General features: G+C 37.9%; 1 protein-coding gene and 1 pseudogene across 4 annotated transcripts in view; one reads left to right on the forward strand and one right to left on the reverse strand.

Annotated features, from left to right (window-relative positions):
• Positions 1–21871, forward strand: part of LOC116743587 (cytochrome b5 type B) — a 32572-nt gene extending 10701 nt beyond the window's left edge. The window contains exons 2-6 of one of the 4 annotated variants that reach the window (XM_032612196.1): positions 5099–5227; positions 5767–5796; positions 15173–15201; positions 18167–18194; positions 19066–21871. In XM_032612196.1, coding sequence (XP_032468087.1) covers positions 5099–5227; positions 5767–5796; positions 15173–15201; positions 18167–18194; positions 19066–19101 — 252 coding nt within the window. In that variant the 3' untranslated portion in view covers positions 19102–21871. Of the gene's footprint in view, positions 1–5098; positions 5228–5766; positions 5797–15172; positions 15202–18166 lie in introns of all 4 variants that reach the window. The other 3 variants (XM_032612194.1, XM_032612195.1, XM_032612197.1) reach the window with 3 other exon arrangements.
• Positions 2329–4988, reverse strand: LOC116744007 (annotated as a pseudogene).
• Positions 21872–23392: the final 1521 nt, after the last annotated feature.

Raw genomic sequence — 23392 nt, forward strand, 5'->3', positions numbered from 1 at the left:
TAATTTTATAGTTTTGGTCTTACGTTTAGGTCTTTAATCCATTAAGAGTTCATTTTTGAATGCGATATAAGTTAAGGGTCCATCTTCACTCTTCTGCATGTGAATAGTCAGTTTTCCCAGTACTATTTGTTGAAGCGACTGTCCTTTCCCTGTTGAGTGGTCCTGGCACCCTTGTCAAAGATCATTTGACTATGTATAGAGTATACGCAAAGGCAGTTGTGTCTGTGGTATTTTGGAACTTATTTTCCCACTATTTATATATTCCTAAGATTTAGCCATATGGTGTCACTCTAGTAAGTGACCACATTTGGATAACCACCATCTAGGACATTATAACATCCTGGAACCTCTCCTTGTAGACCCTCCCAATCACTGCCTCCTTCCTCATTCCCAGAGGTACTAGGTCTCTTGACTTTAACACTAGATTCATTTTGCCCTTTTCTTTTCTTTTCTTTTTTTTTTTTTTTGGCAGCACCGTTTGGCATGCGGGATCTTAGTTCCAACCAGGGATTGAACCTGTGCTCGCTGCATTGGGAGCTCGGAGTCTTAACCACTGGACCACCAGGGAAATCCCTCGTTTTGAACTTTTTACAAATGAGTGTCACAGTATATATTGTTTTGTGTCTGGCATCTTTGGTTCAATATATTATATTATTCTGTGCATATTGCAGTGCCTCATTCTTTTTCATAGCTGATTAGGATTCTATTGTATGATTATACCTCAGTTTATTCATATTCTCCTTATGGATATTGGGTTGTTTCAGGTTTAGGGTCATAATGAATAATGATGCTATGATCATTTGTGTGTGTGTATAAGTTCATATATGTATACACATTTCTCTAGTATATACTTAGGGAATTGATTTTATTTTTTTAGAGTGAAATTTTTATTGAGATAACAAGATTCATATGCAGTTATAAAAGAAATAATAGAAAGATCCTTTGTACTTTTTACCCATTTCCTTGTACTGGTAAAATTTTGCACAACTGTAGTTGTACAAAACAACTCAAGATATTGATATTGATACAATCCACAGATATTATTCTGATTTCCCCAGTTTTGATTACAGTACTCAACATGCAAATTACATTTAACTGTTGGTATAGAATGGCACACTGCCACTTCCCTAGGACATTTAATTCAGACAGAATTATCCCTGGGCAACCGTTATGTTTGTATCTGCCAGCAATTGCCCTATCTTCCTTCTTATAACAATATGTAAACTCTCATATCCAGAATAACTGGGTCTTTAGTTCAACTGAGTGGTTACATACAGTACAGAACCATTGATTTTTTTTTTTTTCCCCCAGTGGATTTGATATATTCTGAGATCCAGATCAAGCATCTCCCATATTTAACCTATCTTTGGTCATCCTGAAGGCACTTGAGAATCCAGCAGTATATCAGGGTCATCAGCTTTCCCTGGACAGTATTAAGAGATATAGAAGGTTTGCTAAGTCTGTCCTGGTCCTGAGTATTCACTCTGAAAAAGAGTTTATTTGAATAAAGTTTTGACACATTTGCTCTTTATGTCATTCTGTAGGCTCAAAATGAACAATACAGAGACTTGTTTTGCTCATACATAGTTTCTAAATTTTCAGTAATGAAAATTATTAGTTTTTAAAAGGAAGTTATAAAAATACTAGCACATAAGTTAAGCATAAAAATACAGGGTATTCGGATCCCAAGAAAACGGGAGTTTACTGTGGTCTAGAAGTCAGGCTGATTGCACATGATAATTAGTTATAATTGGCAATGTTTCTTCCAAAGATTGAATTTTTGCTAAGTTTTTATATATTATCACTAGCTTGAGTTTCCCCCCTTCTCTGCCTTTCATTTCTGCAGGCACCAGAAGGAAATTTAAAAACATTTAAAAGATAGCTCTTTCCTTATTAGTCACCCAGCGCACAGGCCTCGTTTCTTCTAGTTTCAAACATAAAAAAGAACCTGGGTCAGACAAGAATGATCCTTGTTGCATGCCCACCAGTTCATGCATTTTCCTTTTTATTCTGTGAGTCTCCGGTGCAAACAAAAGTTAAAAGGTTAAGGACTACTCCAAGTTCCCAACAGCTAATCCCTGGTTGACTTTCAAAAAGAGGTCTGTAGGGCTTCCCTGGTGGCACAGTGGTTGAGAGTCCGCCTGCCGATGCAGGGGACGTGGGTTCGTGCCCCGGTGCAGGAAGATCCCACATGCCGCGGAGTGGCTGGGCCTGTGAGCCATGGCCGCTGAGCCTGCGTGTCCGGAGCCTGTGCTCTACAACGGGAGAGGCCACAACAGTGAGAGGCCCGCGTACCGCACAAAAAAAAAAAAAAAAAAAAAAAAAAAAAAAAGTCTGTAATTCATTTTTGAATATACCTTCCAAGTGGAGGCGTTTGGCCATGTGCTCCTCTTTGACATCACCTGGTGCCCTCTGGTGATCTGTTAGCTCCAAAACTTTTCACTTTGTCTTGAAAGCTTTCTTGGTATCTGTGGTGGGCATGGCCATGGCTGCTGCAGTCATCTGTGTCTCCATCATTCCTGATTGGTCATTGGCATTATCCCACATTTGGAGAGTGAATGCTCTGAAGCCCAAATACACAGCAGAAGTACCAGCTATTAATAATGGGTAGTTCGATTCCTTTCTGTAGCGTAAGCTTACATAGGGTCATTGGAAATAGTAGTTTGTGATAAAGCCTAAGAATGTCATGTTGATCCATCCACCAATAAGAATCACAGCGAGGACATTTGTGACATTCTCTTTCATCACGTCTGTGAGCATCGTGGGATCAGTTGTAGGAGAAGGTGGTATTATTTTCCTTTTTTTTTTTGAAAACTCCATCCTCTGGGTTGTTGAAGTAATATTTTTATGTCAAGGACTGTTTGGGAATATAATTTCCATTTTCCCTGAGGACTGTGCTTTGAATTAATTAATTAATTTCAGATATTTGCTCTTGGTTGAGCTTCTTGTCACTCTGCAGTAGGATAGACACCTAGTGGTGGATCACACCCCCAGGTGATGATAAAGATGGGCTGGACCACCCAGAGGCTCATGTTGGAGTTGAGCAGCCCACTGAGAGCCAGTCCGACCAGGGTCACGGGGCTTCTCCTCCCTGGGGCACTGGGGCTCCTCTTGGGATTGTCCTCAGGGACTTCTTCTGTCCTGCAACCTGGGCATTATCTTGGCTCAGGGCTGGCCTGGGCTCTGCTGTGGCCTCAGGCCTAGTGCATTGCCTCTGGCTGGGCTGCTATTTGATTTTACATAATGTCTGAAGTTTATAGAGTTCTAAAACAGTAACGAAGGGTTCCCTGAAATATTTTTGCTTGCTCCAAACCATCTGTATTAAGACCACATTTTGGAGTGAGAGTTATTTTACTGAACCCTTTTTTTTGACCACTCTGACCCTCCTTGGCCTCTATGAAAAATAAAAAGCAGGCTATAAAACAGTATATACCATATGAACTCATTTTTATGAAGACACAAAACCTTTCATCACTGCCTAGTACATTAAATTGTAAGTATTCAATAAAAATTGAAGCATAATAATTGAAATGATTGAATGGACAGGAAAAACAGTTTTATGCACCAAAATGTTAACTAACTGTACTTATTTCTGTTATAAAGCTGTAGTTGATTCCTTATTCTTTTTTTCCCCATACAGTAGGAAAAAAAAGTATAAAAGAGTTGCTTATTTATTTATTTATGATGAGAGATTGGTGAAAATGAAAATACTTTGTAGTTGTAGAAAGAGCTATGTAGGGAGTCATAAACTCAACCATTCTCTGGAATATCTCAAACCACTAAGACATTTTGTCATCCTTTTACTCTGAAAAGGCAGCATAATAGTTGGGATGTGTCATAAGGAAATGATGTCTTCCATAGTTTAGGTACATAGAGCAAGTTGGGACGCAATTCCAAAAATAATAGCTTACCAGGGCTGAGAGGGTTCAGATGTAACAACAGATGAGTGGCAGCTGTCTAACTCTTGCTTCAAAACAGCATGCTTAATGCTGGGGTGGGAGACCCATCACTGGGTGGAGACCTTTTAGGAGACAAAAATAGAAGTTTCCTTATCCTCACGGAGCTCAGAGGCAAGTGACTGACTGGGAGGTTACACTTAGAGTTTTTGTGCTTCTGTTGAATTCATCTTTAAAATAGGGATGATAATATTATTCCTGCTTAAAAGGTTGTTATAAAAAGTAACTACTTAAAAGCATTACTTGATATTCCAAAAATATAAATCTATATATGTCTAATAGTGTAAATTCTAAATTTGCTAGTTGTAAGTAAATGTTTATTGAGTGTTTAAGTCAGGGACTGTGCTAAATGCAATTTTTAAAAAATTATTTTCTGAGTAGGTAATACTGTACTTGCGAAACCAATTTCGGTAGGGTGTACAGTGAAAAGTCTTCCTTGCACCTGTCTCCCAGCCACCAGGTTCCCTTAAATGTTTCCGGAGAGATTTTATGCATATACATGCATATGTGTATCTGCTTTTTAAAATGATAGATGGTAGCACATTATACTAACTATACCTTTCTCTTGTTGAGTACAGAGTATTTCCTATCCTTATCTCATATAGTACTCACAATGGTAAAGATAGGTACTCATATTGTCTCCATTTTACAAATAAGGAAACAAAGACATCTCAATTTCTTAATAACTTATCCAAGGTATATAGCATGTAAGTTATAGATAGAATCTACTTTCTAGGTATAGAGGCAATTATGTTGGTATTATTCATTAATTTAGCTTTAAAGTTTGAAACCATTTCAAACTTACAGAAAAGTTGCAGGAATAGAATAATATTCTTTCTTTGGCTTTCCTAACCTTGATATTTTTGGAGGTCGCAGCTGGTCGTTTCGTAGAATATCTCTCAGTTTGCGATTGTCCTAGGTTTCCTCACAGTTAAACCCACATTATGCATTTTTGGCCAAAAGACACAGGAGTTACGTTGTGTTCTCCCCATTGCATCCTGTCATGGGGTATGCAGTGCTGATTCGTCCCATTGCTGCCATTAAAGGGAGAAAGGGGAAAAGAGGAGAGGGGAGGGGGAAGTAGCTTACATTAGTTAGCTTTTCAGACAGCCCTCTCTTCAGTAAATATCTTTTCCTTGTAGCATCCTGGCGGAGAAGAGGTTCTGCTGGAACAAGCTGGTGGAGATGCAACTGAAAGTTTTGAAGATGTAGGCCACTCCTCTGATGCCAGAGAAATGCTCAAACAGTACTATATTGGTGATGTGCATCCGGTAAGAATTAGCTGAGCTCTAGGAGTGCTTGTAGAGAGAGGAAGCTATCCAACAGCCACAGATCATGATGAGGGAATGAGTTACTAAAATGGAAATTCGTTCAACCCAGCCATTAGGCTAAATTTTCTCCAAAATCATCTAGCCTTACTGTGCTAAGATAGAGCTTCTTGTCTGTAAATCAGCACATATAGTGTCTATGAAAAGGAACTGATTTTGGAGGTGGGATTATTTTTGATTGATTTTTTTGTAATGCAGTTAATATCTCTACCTAAAATAGTAGTTTGGTCTTGCAAATTCATTGCTAAAAGTGGTAACTATGGACTTTTAAAACCATACCATTCTAACAAGGGACCCTGATATGCTCAGAGTCAGGGGTGCAGGGGTGGGGGAGTGGGCAGTACCCTTCTGTAGACCCTGGCATCTTCCAGGGAATTACTACTACCAGAATGTAGTCTCATGTTCCAAAGTTAGAAATAAGCAGGTAATGAGAGTTCGTTTAGATGTGTCGTAAAATATTATTTGTTTTCCTCTTTAAACAGAATGACCTTAAACCTAGAGGTGATGGCAAGGTAAGAAGTCCTCTACTTCTCTTGTGTCTTTCAAGTGTTTATATTTCTATTTACTCAAATAAAATTGCTTTTTTTTAATGTATTGTAACAAGAGAAGTGTTTACTTTTCCCCCAAACAAAAATCCTGTTTTTCAGTACCATCTCAGGAAAAAAGAATAGCTGAGTCTTGAACAGTAGGAACATTTTGTTCATGCTTGTATTCGCTTTTCTAAAAAACTGAAACTCTAAAGCCATGCCCCATATTGCTTTGAAAGAAATTAGTTTATAGGTTCAGTTGTAGAAAAGTATTTCTTGTTCTTACATTTAATAGTATAGATGATAATAATTGCTTCTGTGTTGGAAAAAGAATTGGAAGGTTGGTTTACTCTTGCAAGTCGTAGAATGAGTTGTAGACTGGAACAATTGAGTAATTGACTGGAACAGGCCTTTTTGTCCCTATTCCCCTATGGTGTAGGCTCAAATAGGCCTACACACCCTTCCCATTCACACAGTGATACCACAAAAACAAAAGATTAAATATTTGAAAACCTTAATGTGTACTGCATAATGTACCAGGAAGAAAATATGAAAGCCTTTTTGCTTCCCACAAGCTGGATGGTTCATCTCCCTTATTCCCCCACTTTTTTCTCGCTATTTTTCTTGACTTCCCCTACCCTCTAATTTAAAGGGACAGCAGTTGTCACCCAGAACATCATGGAGGCAATGCTCCCTCCTCTTTTCCTCCTAGCTTCTTGCTTCCCTTTCCTCATTGAGCTGGTATTACTGAACTCATATGACACAGCAATTAAAGTTGGCCTATACATAAGAATTCTTTCAGTTCAAGAGATTGCTTGGTGGTGTCTGCCACCTGTTGCTCTGCCATCCAGAGTGCTTGTGTAAATTAACGCTTCCGTCTTGCTGCACTCTGCTACTCTGAACTGTTGAATTGTTTATGAAGGGGGCATGAAATAGTTCCTTAAATGCTTTGTGAGCACTGTTGGTTTGTTTGTCCTCCCCTCCTAACACAGGTACTATCCATTCTTGAATGTTCACTTGTGTAATTAAGGTAAAATTTGAACTAAGCATGGCTTGTTTGGTATATTGAACATGTCCAGAAACCATTGCTTTCAGAGGTAAACATTTGATTCAAGGGATGTTCCCATTTGTACAAGAGATGCACCTTGTATCCAGGAGGCATAACCCACTTCTGCACAGCACTGTGAGAACACCCATTATATTTAAGACAAATAAAATTGTGGGGGAGTTATAATGTCTAGAAGTCTACAAATTGCTTCTTGTTGCTATTTTTCTTCCTTGGTAGTATAGTATGTAGTTAAGACCATTCTTAGGAATGTAGAGCAGTGTTTTTCAAATTCTATTCCTTGTACCACCTGTATTGTAATCTCTTGGCATGTTTTCTGAAATGCATATTTCCTGGGCTGCCATTACTACTACTGATTCATGATCTCTGGAGGTGGGAATTTGCACTTAACGTAACCCAGATAGCCAAGCACCAGACTGTGCTGAATGACATGCCCATCTTTTCATTTGAAAACTTAGGGAACTTTAGTTCTCTTCTGTGGAAAGCACTGTCTGCCTTCTATATATAGGCCAAAGAATTAACTAGAGATGTCTCAGATAAATTAAAACTGTTGAGCCTTGGACTTTTTGTAAGAAATAAAGAAAAAGAAACCCTTTTAGCTGGTGAGATTTGGTGAAATTCTGTAAAAATTCAGAAGTCTCCAAATGTAGCTTGGCCTCAGCCTGGCTTAAAGAGTGCTTAAAGGCAGTGTTTTCAAGGCTGTTTTTATCATGTCTGCTATACCCAAAGGATAGTCTCCATTAAATAGAGAGTTTGATTATTGAGTGTTTCCAGTCACACTGCTGTACTTCAGGCAGATCCAAGACCACCTACATAGGTTGTCATAGAGCTATAGTCCAGCCTGATTTTAGTTCCAGGAAGAAATTCTTGATCCTCCACATTTATTTCTTACATGGGTTTTAAAGAGGCACTTCTGTGTCTAGGCTGCAGGTGTCTCTTTTCTCAATTTTTTTTTTTTTGCGGTACGCGGACCTCTCACTGTTGTGGCCTCTCACGTTGCGGAGCACAGGCTCCAGACGCGCAGGCTCAGCGGCCATGGCTCACGGGCCCAGCCGCTCTGCGGCATGTGGGATCTTCTCTGACCGGGGCACGAACGCACGTCCCCTGCGTCGGCAGGGGGACTCTCAACCACTGCACCACCAGGGAAGCCCTCAATTTTTTTTACTTTCACCATGAAGAAGTAAATGTAAAGTTCATTTCATTAATACTTTCCTTTCTTTTGGTTAAGGTTTCAGAACCTCTGTGAGGAAGTGACTTTTTTTTTTTTTTTTTTTTTGCTGTACGCGGGCCTCTCACTGTTGTGGCCTCTCCCGTTGCGGAGCATAGGCTCCGGACGCGCAGGCCCGGCGGCCATGGCTCACGGGCCCAGCCGCTCTGCGGCATGTGGGATCTTCCCGGACCGGGGCACGAACCCGTTTCCCCTGCATCAGCAGGCGGACTCTCAACCACTGCGCCACCAGGGAAGCCCAGTGACTTTTTTTTAATGCCTAATTAAGAGATGTCTTCTGCCTTATGCGACAGAGTTTTCATTTTCATTCTTCCTTTATTTTTCTGCTTCTCTCCTCCCTCCACAGCTCCAAGCTCCATGTCTCTTGCCTGCCTGAAACTACCTCTCTACCCCCTCAAAAAAACTTTTAAAAAAAGCACCCAAAACATGCTATTCTAGAGTGTAAATCAGAAACTTCTTCCCAGTATTTTGGAAACTACCTTTCATACTGCTTTTTGCTATGACATGAGTAAATAAATAATTGTTGGTCACCTTGTTTCCTTGTTAGACTGATAATGCCTGGGGTTCAAGACCCTGAAATGTTTGTTACAATACTAAAACTTAAAAGCTTAAAAACTACAGATCTGGCAACAGATGTTTTTCTTACCTGCTTCAGTCAAAGATAACTAACTAGAATTAAAAAACCCTTTTTGTCTCTAAATCTCTTCCTGGCTGGATTAGTCCCCATGCTGAGAGCCATCTTCCATTCATACTTAACACTTTTCTGGTCTGCTTTGAGTTATGGAAACTCACCTTAGAAACAATGTTTTCTGTGCCAGTTTGCCTGCCTGCCTACTGTGCTAAAGTAACCTAGACACATTTGTGGTCCATGAGGTCTCTCTTTGGATTATGGGTTTACTTCTTGGTTAACATTTTTATCACTCAGTCTACCTTCAGTTCAGGAGATAAGGAACATACAAATGCTAACCTGACTAAAAAAAAAAGTGGCACCATTTCATTCATTTATTCAACAGATATTATCTAGGTGACAGTTCAACTGCTTCACTGGTCAAATCTCATTACGGTGCATAGACCCAATAACCTGACCATTTTTCCATTTAACTTTTTTGAATGGGTAGTTTGTGGTGTACATGGTTAAAAAATTCAAATAGTACAAAAAAGTGTACTATAAAAATGACTGCCATCGCCAACTCTGTCTCCCAGTTCCCCTTCTCCTGAGGTAACCAGCTACCATTTTCTTGTTTACTCTTCCAAAGAGATTCTGTGCATACATAAATATAAATAGGTGGATGGATGGATAGATAGACTGATTGATCAGTAGACAGACCAACCATCCCTTGCTTTAAAAATCTCATAGGTGCTATTCTGCCCCTTCTTTCTACTAAAAAATTTTATCTTAGTGATTGTTCCTTATCCATTTATAAAGATCTCTCTCATTCTCTTTAATATTTAGTATTCCATAGACAAAAGCTTTGATGAGATGACATTTGCTATAACAGGATTTGATCTGTTTCTTTTTTTTAAGGAAGTAAGATTGTCTCTATAAAAGCTTAACATGGTTTTTTTTTTTTGTTTGTTTTTTTGGTTGCGTTGGGTCTTTGTTGCTGCACATGGGCTTTCTGTAGTTGTGGCAAATGGGCTACTCTTCATTGCAGTGGCTTCTCGTTGAGGAGCACGGGCTCTAGGCACGCAGGCTTCAGCAGTTGTGGCACACAGGCTCAGTAGTTGTGGCTCGTGGGCTCTAGAGCGCAGGCTCAGTAGTTGTGGCACACAGGCTTAGTTGCTACGCGGCATGTGGGATCTTCCCGGACCAGGGGTTGAACCCACGTCCCCTGCATTGGCAGGTGGATTCTTAACCACTGTGCCACCAGGGAAGTCCCTTAACATGTTTCTTAAACTTCATTTTTTAACTTAAAAAATTTAACTTTTGAAATTTAGTAAACTCCATCTATGTTAGAAGCAATTTATAACTTGCATTTAAAGGCAGATACATTTTTTTCTCCCAGATGCTACAGACTTTTGTTATACAGTTTTCTATTACACGTATGTAAAGTATTATACATACATAACATTTCATTTACTTTCTCTTTTATGGGAGGGAAACTAAAAAGAATGCATGCTTTATAGTTATGTAATGTAGTTAGTTGGTTGTATCATACTAAAAATTTCCTTTTAAGAATTGTTAAATATTCCTGTCATATCTACAACCTAATTTATTAACGTTAAAAATGGGTAGGCAGATGTCCTTTAGATGAGTAGTGCTTGCTATTTACCAAAGAATTTTGTATGATGGTTTCATTGTTGCCTGGTTTTTTTTCCCCTAACATTTGTGTTTTGTAACGTAATCTTTTGAAATAAAGCATAGAATGTAATGGCAAGATCACTCTTGAAAGACAAAATACCCTTTCTGAGGAATCTGAAGGCTTAGTGTCTTCTTGTAATGCTTTATTTAGAAATGATGTGTAGTTTTGCAAAGCAAGATGTCAGAAGGACAAGGTAACATCTTTTGCAAATCAGCCCTCCAATGTTATAACAAGTTTTTCACTTCTTAGGTCCCAGTAGAAATTAGTGTCTGAGTGTTTTAATTTTTTTTCTTCAGTGATGTCTTATGTATCTTATAATGGGTTCTTGAGAGAGTCGTATAGAAATTTGTTTTAGCAGGTGTTTTTCATCTTTGAATTTGCCCTTATGTACAGGGAAATATTACTTATATGACTGGGCTGACTCTAGGGATTTATGCTTTACAAGACAGTAATTGTTAAACTGTATTCTCATCTAGAAAGAAATTTTAGTACATTAGAGCGTCATGAGAAGGCTGTCCTCAAGATCCACACCACATGGCCATGAAAATATTGAAATCATATACTTTCAAAACTCAGACTTTTTAGGTTGTATGATGAACCTAAAACTAAAATTCATATAGTGTTAGCTAATGTTACACAGTCCATTGTATTATGGGGGGAAAATCCTTTGCAGTAGTGTTTGAAGCCCAAAGTTCCCAAGTTGTTTTTCATAAGTTTCTGGCCACGTAGAAACCAAATTATTCTAAATAAAAAGCTGCAAAAACTACCAGACCACCCAGATACTCATTGAATTTGCTGAAGGTGTCCTGTGGTTTAAAATCCACTTCTTCCAATTTTAAATACTTGGAATCCTCTTGGAATGGCTAACATTCAATTTAGGAATTAAAACATAAGCCTCTTATATACCTTATATTTCCCTTTTATTTAAACCTCTGAAAGTCTTAAGTATAAACTGTTTAGGCTGAAGATACACGTAACTCTCTGTCTATATGTTTGAATGCATCAGAACTATAATTTTGGCGTATTGCTTCCTATGTTTATGTTCTGGTGACAAAGTACACCATTCCTTAAGCATGTGTTCTCCTCCCATGTTTTTTTCATAAACAGGGTTCATAGTGAAATCACCCCACACTGACCCCCAAATCCCTTCCCATATGTTTGCCAATTATGACATTTCTTTGTCATTCTTTTAACCACGTCAGAGAGGGTTGGTACTCACGGCACACTGTCTCAGAAGAGTATCTGAAAGAACACACCTTTACGTACGTGCTGAAAAATAGAAACATCTCTGTGTGATTGTGCTCCTTCAGACTTCCTTCTTGGATGTGGGAGAATGGTATTAACTTCTCTCTAATCTTTAAAAGTCTGCTTTTGTAGGTTTTACTAAAATGCCCTTGGGTTGGAAAATTGTGTTGAGTTAATTGAATATGACTTTAGAATTCAGGTTCATCTGATTTGAGCCTTTCAGTTCACAGGTGAGGAAACTGATTGAGGATATTAGACATAATTTCAGTTATAATCAGCTTTAATAAAAAGGTTACTCAAATATTATGAAATATTTCCTCTTGTTCTACAAAGTCCATGTTTAGTATTTGTATGTATATAAATATATTTGTTTATTTATTTTATGACGGAATTAAAGGCTTAATGAATCTTGAACTTTAGGAACCACTGTATTTAAACAGTTAATTTCTGTTAATTTTGGACTAAAATCAGAGTAGACTTAAAGCAATCTGGTTGTTTGGAATTGGATTCCAGACTCGTTGGAGAATAAAGAAGCATGCATATTAATCACTTGGTAAGGCTTTTGGTAGAATTCTGGATTTGAACTGCTCTCTTGTAACTAAAATCATATAGTATTGCAATTACTACTATACATGCCAAAGGTGGAGAGCAGTCACTTCTCCTGACCAATCTTGCATGTAAATTAAAATGTGGGCAAGAACATAACCAGCCAAGATATGCCTGAACACCCACAGGGGTAAATTAAAGTCAATCATAAACTGTAGGAATTTCACCTAAGCATCTGTTAGATGCAGCACAGAGCTCTGGAGTGGAAATGAGAACGGGGGAGCTGTACACGGAGAGAATGGAAGGGTGAAGATGAAGGAAGGTTTTGTGTTAATAGAACCCTTCTTAATTTTGTTAAATTAAAAATAACTTATTTGGCTTCTTTCCAAACTTGGCCAAGACACTTGGCTACAAGAGCAGTGCCTTAAAAAACTCTTTCATTTATAGCTGATTAAAAGCAGAGTCACTTTGGCATTTATTTGGCTCTTCGTATTCTAAAGAGGATAAGCTTCCTTCTCTTTTCTTTCCTAGATTGCTCTTAAAACAGGGGTTGAGGTACTTAGTTAAAAGAAAGAGAGGGAGGGAGGGAGGAAGGAAGGAAGGAAACCATGTATATTTTAAAATTTTTATTGCTTATTACGAACTATTACAATTTCAGTATATTATGGTCTTGATTCTTCTGGCCTCTCTCTCCCCCCTCTCTTTCTTCTCTCTCTTGCTTACTACGTTGTCTGAGGCTCACTCTAGTTAGCACACACCAGTGCTTTTGGTTGTAAAAGAGGCTAAAAACTTTGAAATCTACAGAATCCATTTATATGAACTAACGGATTTAATGTGGTTATAGATTAAACATCATAATACATATATTACTCCGTTTCGCTTTCACGTAAGCCTTTCAGATTACCTCCGCTTTTTTTTTTAATACTAAGTCTACATTTTTTTGTTCCATAAATCATTGGTATATGTGTGGATAAAGAAAGCATAAAAGACCGTGGAATTTTCTTGATAGAATTCAATTATTTCTTGGCTACTGTAGTGGAATATTTAAAAAGGCAACGTTGGGCTTCCCTGGTGGCGCAGTGGTTGAGGACCCACCTGCCAATGCAGGGGACACGGGTTCGAGCCCTGGTCCAGGAAGACCCCACATGCCATGGAGCAGCTAAGCCCCTGCACCACAACTACTGAGCCTGTGCTCTAGAGCCTGCGTACCACAACTACTGAGCCCGTGTGCGTATCCCATGCTCCACAACAAGAGAAGCCACCGCAATGAGAAGCCTGTGCACCGAAACGAAGAGTAGTCCCCGCTCGCCACAACTAGAGAAAAGCCCGCGCGCAGCAACAAAGACCCAACACAGCCAAAAATAAATAAATAACTTAATTAGTTTTTAAAAAAAAAGCTTTAAAAAGGCAACGTTGTAAAAAAAAAAAAAAAAAGGCAACGTTGTAAGATGCACACACAACCGTCATTACCACCCCAGCCTTCCGAATCTGCAAAACACTTGCTGTATTTCTCAAAGATTGACCGTAACATGTTTTAGCTAGCCTGACTCATTCTATTCAAGGAGAAATGTCCCAGATTGTTAACATCGGGTCTCAAAGAAGTGTAGTAGTATATTAATAGGATTTATCTAAAACTTTTTATTAGAAGTTTTACTTGCCTGTAGGCGATTTCTTTCAGGTTTGGGGCATGTATTCATTTGCATGACAATGTTTTGGGTATATGAAATTAAAATTTATCTCATGGTCTGCTCTAAAATATCTAGGCCAGTATGTATGTAGGGTTTTTGGGAATCTTGGAGGTTACTGAAGTCTGTAGTTATGTGTGCATACCCTGGCATATTATTGCATATTGGCAAAGATGATCTTTTGGGCAGCAGTAACTTATGCTAATGGGTTATTGTCCTCTGGCAGTAAGTTAGCAGGCTTTTTTGTACTATATAGCTAATTAATGAAATCCATAACTTCATTTGATATTTACATAAAGTGAATTTTAAAATTTAGTATCAGCTTTATTAAGGTATAATTCACATGCCATCCAGTTCACCTATTTAAGATGTATAAGTCAAGGGTTTTTAGTATATTCAGAGCTGTGCAACCATAATCACAAATTAATTTTGGAACATTTTCATCACTCCAAAAGGAAACCACGTAACCTTTAGCAGTCATTTTCCATTTCCCTCCAGCTCCTCTTCTCCCAGCCCTAGGAAACCACTAATCTACTCTTCTGCCTCTCGGTTTGCCTATTCTGAACATTTCATGTAAATGGACTTTATATAATACATGGTCTTTAGTTTCTTTCAGTTCACGTAACATTTAAGGTTCATCAGTGTTGTCGCATGTATAAGTACCTTGTTACTGCCAGATTTTTGTTTTTAAGTTTATTTTGGTATTTTCTTTCCCCTAACTCCATTCTTGGTGTTTTCATTGTGAAATAAGCCCTAAGGTCTCTAATCGTAACTATTACGATTTCAGAGAGTAAACGAGTTCACTTCTCTAAGCCACAAAGCAGTCATCTGCATGCTTTTGAGCATTTCCCAGTTGATCTCTATGTTACAAGACAGGAGTTTTTATTTTTTAACAGTGTTTTCACAAAATGTCATCTTAGCTACAGCCAGTGGCAAGCCACAGTGAACCAGGCTTACCATTGTGACTGCAAATTAGTTCATTGCAATATCGTTTGTACCAGTGGCTTTTTTTTGTTTATTTGTTTGTTTGTTTTTTACAGATAAAAAGAGTTTAGGTCATATTTCTCTATGCTTTCATTAGTGGTTCTTTACTAGGGAATACCTGTATATTATCAGAAAAAGAATTCCTAGTCCTCCCATCACATATGGATTTGTAAACATCAAATGGCATGAAAGATGAAGTTCTGTTATTAGCTTCAGAGTTTGCATGACTATTCGAGAAGATTTATATACTCTGTGTTAATCTTGTTTGTTTGTTTGTTTGTTTTTGAATATGCATCTTCTTCAGGACCCTCCGAAAAATAATACATGCAAAAGGTTGGTATTCCCTTAATAGATTTCCTTATGCTCAACATACTGTGTGGCAAAGAGGTTCTTCCATAAATATACATGTGTAACATAACAGAGTACAGTTTGACAGCTCATTCTTTTTTGGTCAAAATTATTACAAATTCAGTAGTTCCTTAGCTTTAGAAAAATTAATTTTTACAGTTTTAGTCATCTGAGTAATCTCAAAAAAGTTCTTGCCTTGAGTAATTTTTACATCTTGTTGTAACATAAATTAGAATCACATGTAGTAAGAGGTAAGTATGCATGGACAAATGCTACTGTTAATTCAGGCCCACAGTCTCTGTAGCTCAGCCAAGCTATGCAACTTCCACTAAAAACTTAATCTCGAAAAAAAAAAACAAAACTTAATCTCGTTTAATCCTCACAACCACTCTGCACCTACCTTACATATTATGAATGTAATAATAAATGTAAAAATGTATTATTACATTTTACAGAAGAAAAGAATTGTGTATTGCAGTCATGTTCAGGAATGTGTGCTTCCTCAAAGGTTTACTTATCCCTTGCAGTAATGTTACTAACACAGTAGAATTAGCCCTGAAAGGTATACATTTGTCATCCCTTAAGTGTCTCTACTTGAGATAAGTGTAGAATCCTTGGCTTGTAAAAATTTATAGAGATTATATAGAGCTGTTTTATCTTTCTGAGGTCCCACTTAAAGCATTTCATAGAGAGAGAGAAAATGTGTCTTTTTTTCCCATCAAAGTACCATGTCTTTTTTGTTTGAGGTGATGGACAGAATATTTTTAAAAAGTGGAAATTAAAGGAAACTGTTAGTAAATTCAGCTTTCTTAATATTAAGGATTTATGCTCATCCAAAAGCTCCATAAAGAATTTGAAAATACAGGCCATAAACTTGCAGTAGACTTACACTACACTTAAAACCAATTAAAAATTACTATGTAGAACACGTGAAGAATTTTTACAAATCAATTAAAAAGTAACTTAGTAGAATATGAGAAAAGGACTTAAACACCTTACAGAAGAGGAAGCACAAATATAAGCATATGGAAAAAAAAAGGTTTAATTTCATTTGTCATCAGAGAGGTGCAGATTAAAATCATAGGGTATATTTCACACCTGCCAGATTGGTGAAAATTTTTAAAAATTCTAAAAATAAGAGGCGTTGTTTAGGAAGTGTATTACCAATAATCTTAGGCCCTCTTTAGGGTCTTAGGGAGATGTAAAGGGGTACAGTCCCTGTGGAAAACAATTTGGCATTATCAAGTAAATTTGACAATATAATAACTTCTGACCCAGCAGTTGCATTTCTTGGGATATATACATACTCAAGAGAAATGTGTGTACAAGTATACCAGTGAACACGTACTAGAATGCTCACAGCAACATTATTCAAGATATTAAAATATTGGAAACAACCCAAATAACTATTCATTAGTAAAATGAATGAATTCATTCTGGGATATTCATATAGTGGAATACTTCAAAGCAATAAAAATAACTGAGTCACAACTATGTGCAATAACCTGAATAAATCTGAATGAAGAGAGTTCTGTATTATGGCCAGGAAGTTGTTGAATCTGTATGTCCTTTGGTGCATTTCCTCTGGTTCTGTTCTCAGTGGCCGTAAAGTTACAAAGGATTATATGAGGATTGGTGGTCAACCGTTCTCAGTCTTGTGCACTGAAGACTTTATCTTCCGTGTTTTGAACTCTTTTGTCCCTTGTGGCTGCTCTGGAAGATATCTGAATTCATTACTCTTTTGGGGAGATTACTTTTTAAGTTTCCCTGTGCCATATTGCTGTTGTACATACTGACCAACTTGCTTGTGTCTTTAAACAAAGCTACCTGGCTGACGTTCTAAACGTGTCCAGAACAGCTTTCTGCCATACTTAAATGTACAAAGTGCTAGGCATGTTTAGGCAAAGAGAATCATTTTTATTATTGAACCTTAGCTGGCTTTTTGGGCTTCAAAGCCTTTTAATACCTAGACTGCATATGTCATAAGTGGAGGGGCAGCCAGGTCATTTGGATCATGGAAGAATTATACCTTAAAACTAGCAGAGCTAATAAGCTCTGTTAGAGAAGAAGGATCTTTTCAGCTGTGTGGCTTGCGGGATCTTAGTTCTCCAACCAGGGATTGAACCTGGGCCACCGCAGTGAAAAGCGCAGAGTTCTTAACCGCTGGACCGTCAAGGGAATCCCCGGGAAGGATTATTTTAAGGAGAATAATGACTGTCCTGAAACTCTGAGGAAAGTTTCTTACAGGACTTTTTAAGCCAACTACCATTTATTTAACTTTATTAGAATTATCAGTATGTTTTGTGTGTGCATGTGTGTGTGTCCTTATTAGTGTCTGAGCTTAAGTAGGGATTAAGAGGATGGGAATCAGGATAGGAATCAGACTGCTTGACCAACTTCCCTTTGTGATTTTGGGTGCAAAGCTTGTATTTCATATATAAAATGAGAATAATAATACCTGTTACATAGGATTGTTGTGAGGATTAAATTTTAAAAATACATGTGGGGCAGATGTAATATTCAACAGTTGTATCATTGGTTCTAAATTTATAATTATATACATAAAATGGTGACTTTTCATGCTCAAAGATGTTAATTGTAGAATATGTGAAAAAGCATAAAGAAAAATTTAAATTCTCTATAATCCTGTAACCCAGAAATAACCACTTTATGTCTTTGTGAAAACATATATACTGAGGTGTGTATGTATATATATTTCTGGTATTATACCATACATTCCATTTTTAATCCTTTTAAAATTATTATTTAACTTCAATCCAGATCTTTGGATTTTTTTATTTTCCCAAATAAAATTCTTTGCTATAAAAATATTAAAATGTGAAAAATGTTTAAAATATTAAAATGTGAATGTTGAAAGATAGGGTACATTTGATATGAAATGTTCACAATTTTATTGCTTCTCCCCCCTACCCCCTTCCCAAACGTCTAGCTACTGGTCGTATTGGATCTTCCCCATCGTAGGTGCTATTCTCTTAGGTTTTCTGTATCGTTACTACATGGCGGAGAGCAAGTCCTCCTGAGGAGACCTTGTTGAAGTCTGGAAAGCACATCTACTTGGGAGTGAGGACTAGACACTTGTTTGGAGGCTGCAGCGGTGCCCTCTTCTCGAATCCTGCCAATTGTATTCTTCTCCCTCGGACCCCAGACTGTTGGCCAGACATCCACCTCAGCCCTGGGGCCAGTGTCCAAGTCATTTCTCAGAGCCTTACTCTCAAAGCACCTGCTCATTGTGTCCTTGCCTTTGTTTCCTCTCTTTACTCTTTTCCACGAGCACCTTTATGTTTCAGAACTTTCTTTTATAATTATAGTCTACGGATTCTAGTGACATTGCCCTTTGGTAAAATTGCCTGCTTCCCAATACTTTGAATGCACATTAGACATACTTAACAGGGCATCACACTCTGGTTTTGAAGCTTTTCTTTTTCCCTTTTTCTTCTAAGTAAATATTATTTTTAAAATTATCATAAGAGGTTTAATTCATGAAATCAGGTTGCACACCTGCGACTTAAAACACAACTGCAGAATGATCTTGTTCCTTGTTTATATTTGTTAAAACTGAGTGTAGCAGGGAGCCCTTGCCACCTCCTAAGGCCACCAAATGGTGCTGGGCAGAACTCTGCTTCCCTTTTGTTTATGGGGAGTGGAGAGAAACAGGGAGAGGAAGAGATGAATTGCCATCTTTTTTCTTTTTTTTTTTTAAACCCCTTACCATCTTGTATTGGTAAAATATAAATTTATAAGTATGTGTTTAGAGCTTTACAGTTTCGTTAAAGGATTTTGCTCTTTTTTTGTTTATCAACTTGCAATTTTTTATTCCCCTTTTTACAGAAGAGACTCCAAATTGATCAAAGGTACAGTATTTAATCTTCTGTTTGCCCCAGTAAAATAACTGTCATGGTAAAGCGGCATTCAGAGGGGGTAGATTGGGACAAGAGAATGTTTTCCATTTCATGTGTATTTTACCTCCATGGCTCCAATTTGTGGTTTTGTTGTTTTTTCCATTGAGAATAAAAAACTGGTAGTTTTTTTTTTTTTCTCAGATGACTGTTTCATTGAGGAGAAGGTTATTATTTAGAGTTATGTTACTGTTTCTCCTTGGTTCGGACTTTCTCTGGTGTATCTGACTGCTTTTTTCCCCCCCGTGGAAGCACCTGAGGAGGCCGTCCACTGGGAGTTTTCTGCCGACAACTGTGGTGATTTTTCTTCCCATCCTTTGAGGATGACCAGTCTACTCTGAGCCATCGTCACATGCAGCAGGAAGCAGCATGGTTCAGGAAGGACCATGGGCACTGCTCTGTGTCCTCCCCTATTCCTGCTTGCCAGGCACTTGACAGGACAGGAAGCTACACAGCACACCAGTGTCTGCCCATGCAAACTATTTAAGAAAAAGTTCAACCCAGGTCTTGTATCCTGTGATTTAGCATTGAGTGAATTCACAATTTGTAAAAATCATGTTAACCTGCTAATCGCACACTTGGTTATGACATTATGGAGAAATTTTAGGGGCTTTCTGGCTGACTTTTATATGTCAGGGATATGGGTAAATTTTTTAAACATATCTTTTTTTTTTTTTTTTGATGTGGCCCATCTTTTAAAGTCTTTATTGAATTTGTTACAATATTGCTTCTGTTTTATGTTTTGGTTTTTTGGCCACAAGGCATGTGGGATCTTGGCTCCCCGACCAGGGATCGAACCTGCACCCCCTGCATTGGAAGGTGAAGCCTCAACCACTGGACCGCCAGGGAAGTCCCTAAAACTTATATCTTTAGAAAATGTTTTGTATGTATTATAAGATGCCAGTGTAAGACAATTTTTTGAAAGAAAAAATCTTTGGTTATTGTGTAACAGAGGTGGTGTGACTTGATGCTCCTCCAGGAAGGCAAGGAAGGGTTGCCTTGAATAAGAATTGATATATAATTGCTGTAATCATTAAGTTGCATGATCACATGGGCCCACACTGGGGTAGAAAAGAAGAACAAAGGAGTATTGAGGAGCTGGAAAGGGAACATTCAAGCTAAAACTAAGCCAGAAGATAACTTGGGTCAATTAAAAGTGCATTGGCAGTCCCCAAAATTGAATGAAAAACATCTGGCTTAGAAGAAATGTTAAAGAACGATATTCTTAAGTAAAATTTGTGTTTTTTTGATATTTTTAGGGTAAAGACCAATGCAAAAGGTATGTTTTTCTATTTCATATTGGTTGTCTTTTCCTGTTTATATCTGGACTTGTTTTTGTTCAGAGCCAGAGGAAAAGATTTTCAGACTTTGTCTCAACCATCCATGAAATCCATCCAATACCCAGGGCTTCTTTTGATCTCCTGCTAATATCATGTCACTTTGTATTATAAAAACCACTTTTGGGTCCATTTACTATTATTCTGCTGCCTACATAAACAACCAGGTAGAGCTTGTGTGAGTTTGCAGAAGTTTTTTTCTAAACAATAAAGTAATATAGTATGTTAACCGAATCCATCAAAAAGCACTTTTGTTTTAAGAAGTAGACAGGAATTCTTGAAACAGTTTCGACATTGGTGGGTCGTGAAAACCCCTCTGGAGAGCCAGTGGAGCCAGTCCCTGTTGGCCAGCCGGGCCTCCTGGGATGTCTCTGGGGTGTTTGGTTGTTTATTCCCAAGGAAGGCTCACTGCTGCTGCTCACCATACTGTACACATAATGGCTGGAGAGCACAAGAGGAGGAGATGAGGGGAAATTAGTGCCCCCAAAATAGGGATGTTAGTGCTGGGTCCCAAAATTTCCTGCCCCTGTCTCTCGGGAATTGGTTTTGGTTTCCAAATGACTTACATTTGTAAAGACAGGAACGTGGTATGGATAAAGTTTATACTGTGTTTAGTTCTAATTTGACCACTTAAGCAGCAACAAAAATGCATTGGAACCTATAATTTGAGCCGTAAAGTTCTTTCAACTGTTGTCACAAATCCACACGTTGTGAAATAAGAATATTGTTGAGTATATACTCAGTTCCCAAGTGAAGCAGTGAAAAATGCTTTACAGGCCAGATATATCATTACTTACATAGTATCTCATGCTTAAAATCTTAAGTGATGCCTATCTGATTAAATTCCATTTTAGAAATGCAGAGCTTTAATGTTCATTACTTCCTTCTCCAGGAGGAATGGATTCAGACATGTCTGAACAGGAGATTGATCTTTTTTTTTTTTTCTTTTCTTTTTTTAACCATCTCGTTCTTTTGCCAAATACCACAGAAGTAATGGGAAGTTTAGTCACATTTGATGGTTGTGCCCTGGAAGAGCTTGGGTTTAGAATTTGTGGGGGTGATCTCAAAGGGAGGTTTCAAGAAGCAGAGAGGTATTTGTCAAGTCACCTGCCCTACATCTAGCATCCCACTCATGAATTTTAGGAGCTGCTTTGTGCCTACACCTATATTCTACATTTGCTATTTAGGCAAAACATTGTTATGATTATTTAATTTCCTTTTGACTTCACCCTCTGAGCGAGTAATATTAACATTCCTTTTGTGTATTCAGTAATGAAGTTTGTTTACCTATTTTATTTCAGCATATTTTGAACAAAGATCTTTGTCTCTTTCTGCTGGAATGTGCACACAGTGAATGTTTGTTAGAACTACACACAATAAAGATACTGTTTTCTTTTTCTCTCCCTGACTACAGTTATTTTTTTTTTTTACATTTATTTAGCTTTGCTCTTATATTTTACTTTTTGGCTGCGTTGGGTCTTCGTTGCTGTGTGCAGGCTTTCTCTAGTTGTGGCGAGTGGGGGCTACTGTTCGTTGCAGTGCACAGGCTTCTCATTGCGGTGGCTTCTTTTGTTGCAGAGCAGCGGCTCTAGGCGCGCGAGCTTCAGTAGTTGTGACACGTGGGCTCAGTAGTTGTGGCTCGTGGGCTCTATAATGCAGGCTCCATAGTTGTGGCACACAGGCTTACTTGCTCCACGGCATGTGGGATAGTCCTGGACCAGGGCTAGAACCCGTGTCCCCTACATTGACAGGCGGATTCTTAACAACTTTGCCACCAGGGAAATCCCTACAGTTATTTTAAAAAAAAAATTTTTTTTTTTTAAGTAGAAATGTTGGTCCTGTAATTCTCAGGTGTTCTGGAAGAAAAGAATTTGAGAAGCATAAAAGTCACCTGTATCTATGCTACTACTGGGTTTAGTGTAACTGGATGGGGAGTTCTGCAGTTTTCAGGATTCTTACTGCTGCTCTTTCCTTGACGTGAGTTGCGCGTTTGATAATCCTGAGAGGCAGAAATCAAAACTTTTGCTGTATTAATGGGTGTGAAGTGGCAACCAGGTAGACAGGTTGGGAGTTCTATTTTTACTGAAACCATCTGGTAAAGAGAAGCCAGTTCAAGATAATAATATGTTGTTATCTGTAATGCCAGTCTTCAAATGGTTGTTTTTCTTGGAAACAGCTAAACTGTTGGGGAAAATTAAACATTGAGATCGAAGTTCTAGTGACTATGTTAATAAAACAAGGTAAATAAGCCATTTGTATAATTACCTTTAAAACATACTGATAGCATTCTAACATAACCAATGAGACATCGTTCCTTAGGGCTTGGTTATTTCACTATCACATGAATTGAGGATTACTAACAGGAAAGAAAAGTCCCATTCTTATTACTAGTGTTTGAATCTAATGTTTAACCTTCAATCATAATAATTCACATCACTCTTCCTGATGCTGAGTATTTAGCAGGTACTTGACAAATCCTGGTTGATTCCTGAAAACTTGAGGTCGAAGATTGTCATTTCAACTATGTAAATTTAAGGTAAGAAACACCTTACCTTAAATTAAGAAACAAATGCAAATACAAATGCTGTTTGTTACAAGTGTGACAAGTGGCATTTTTGATCCATCAGTGCCAGTCTCAGAGCCGTTTCCTATTGTTTGTTCCTGGTTCTAATCTCTGTGACTGAAACACCATGGACCTGGAAAGAGAAAAATTTTTAAACCCAGGTTCCTGAATTTCATTTTTCTTTAGAGAAGCTTACTTTTGGGATCTTTTTTTTTCTAGTTTCCTCATCGAAGTTTTTCAGAAAAGGAGGTGGCATTACTTACAAAACAATAGGATGATGTCCACAATAAAAACGAATCTTCTCACAAACCTGCCCACTCTGATTTATTACCCAAGAAATCTAATAAGGAGCAGCACAG

The sequence above is a fragment of the Phocoena sinus genome, chromosome 19 (assembly GCF_008692025.1).
Source record: "Phocoena sinus isolate mPhoSin1 chromosome 19, mPhoSin1.pri, whole genome shotgun sequence".
NCBI classification, from domain to species: Eukaryota; Metazoa; Chordata; class Mammalia; order Artiodactyla; family Phocoenidae; genus Phocoena; species Phocoena sinus.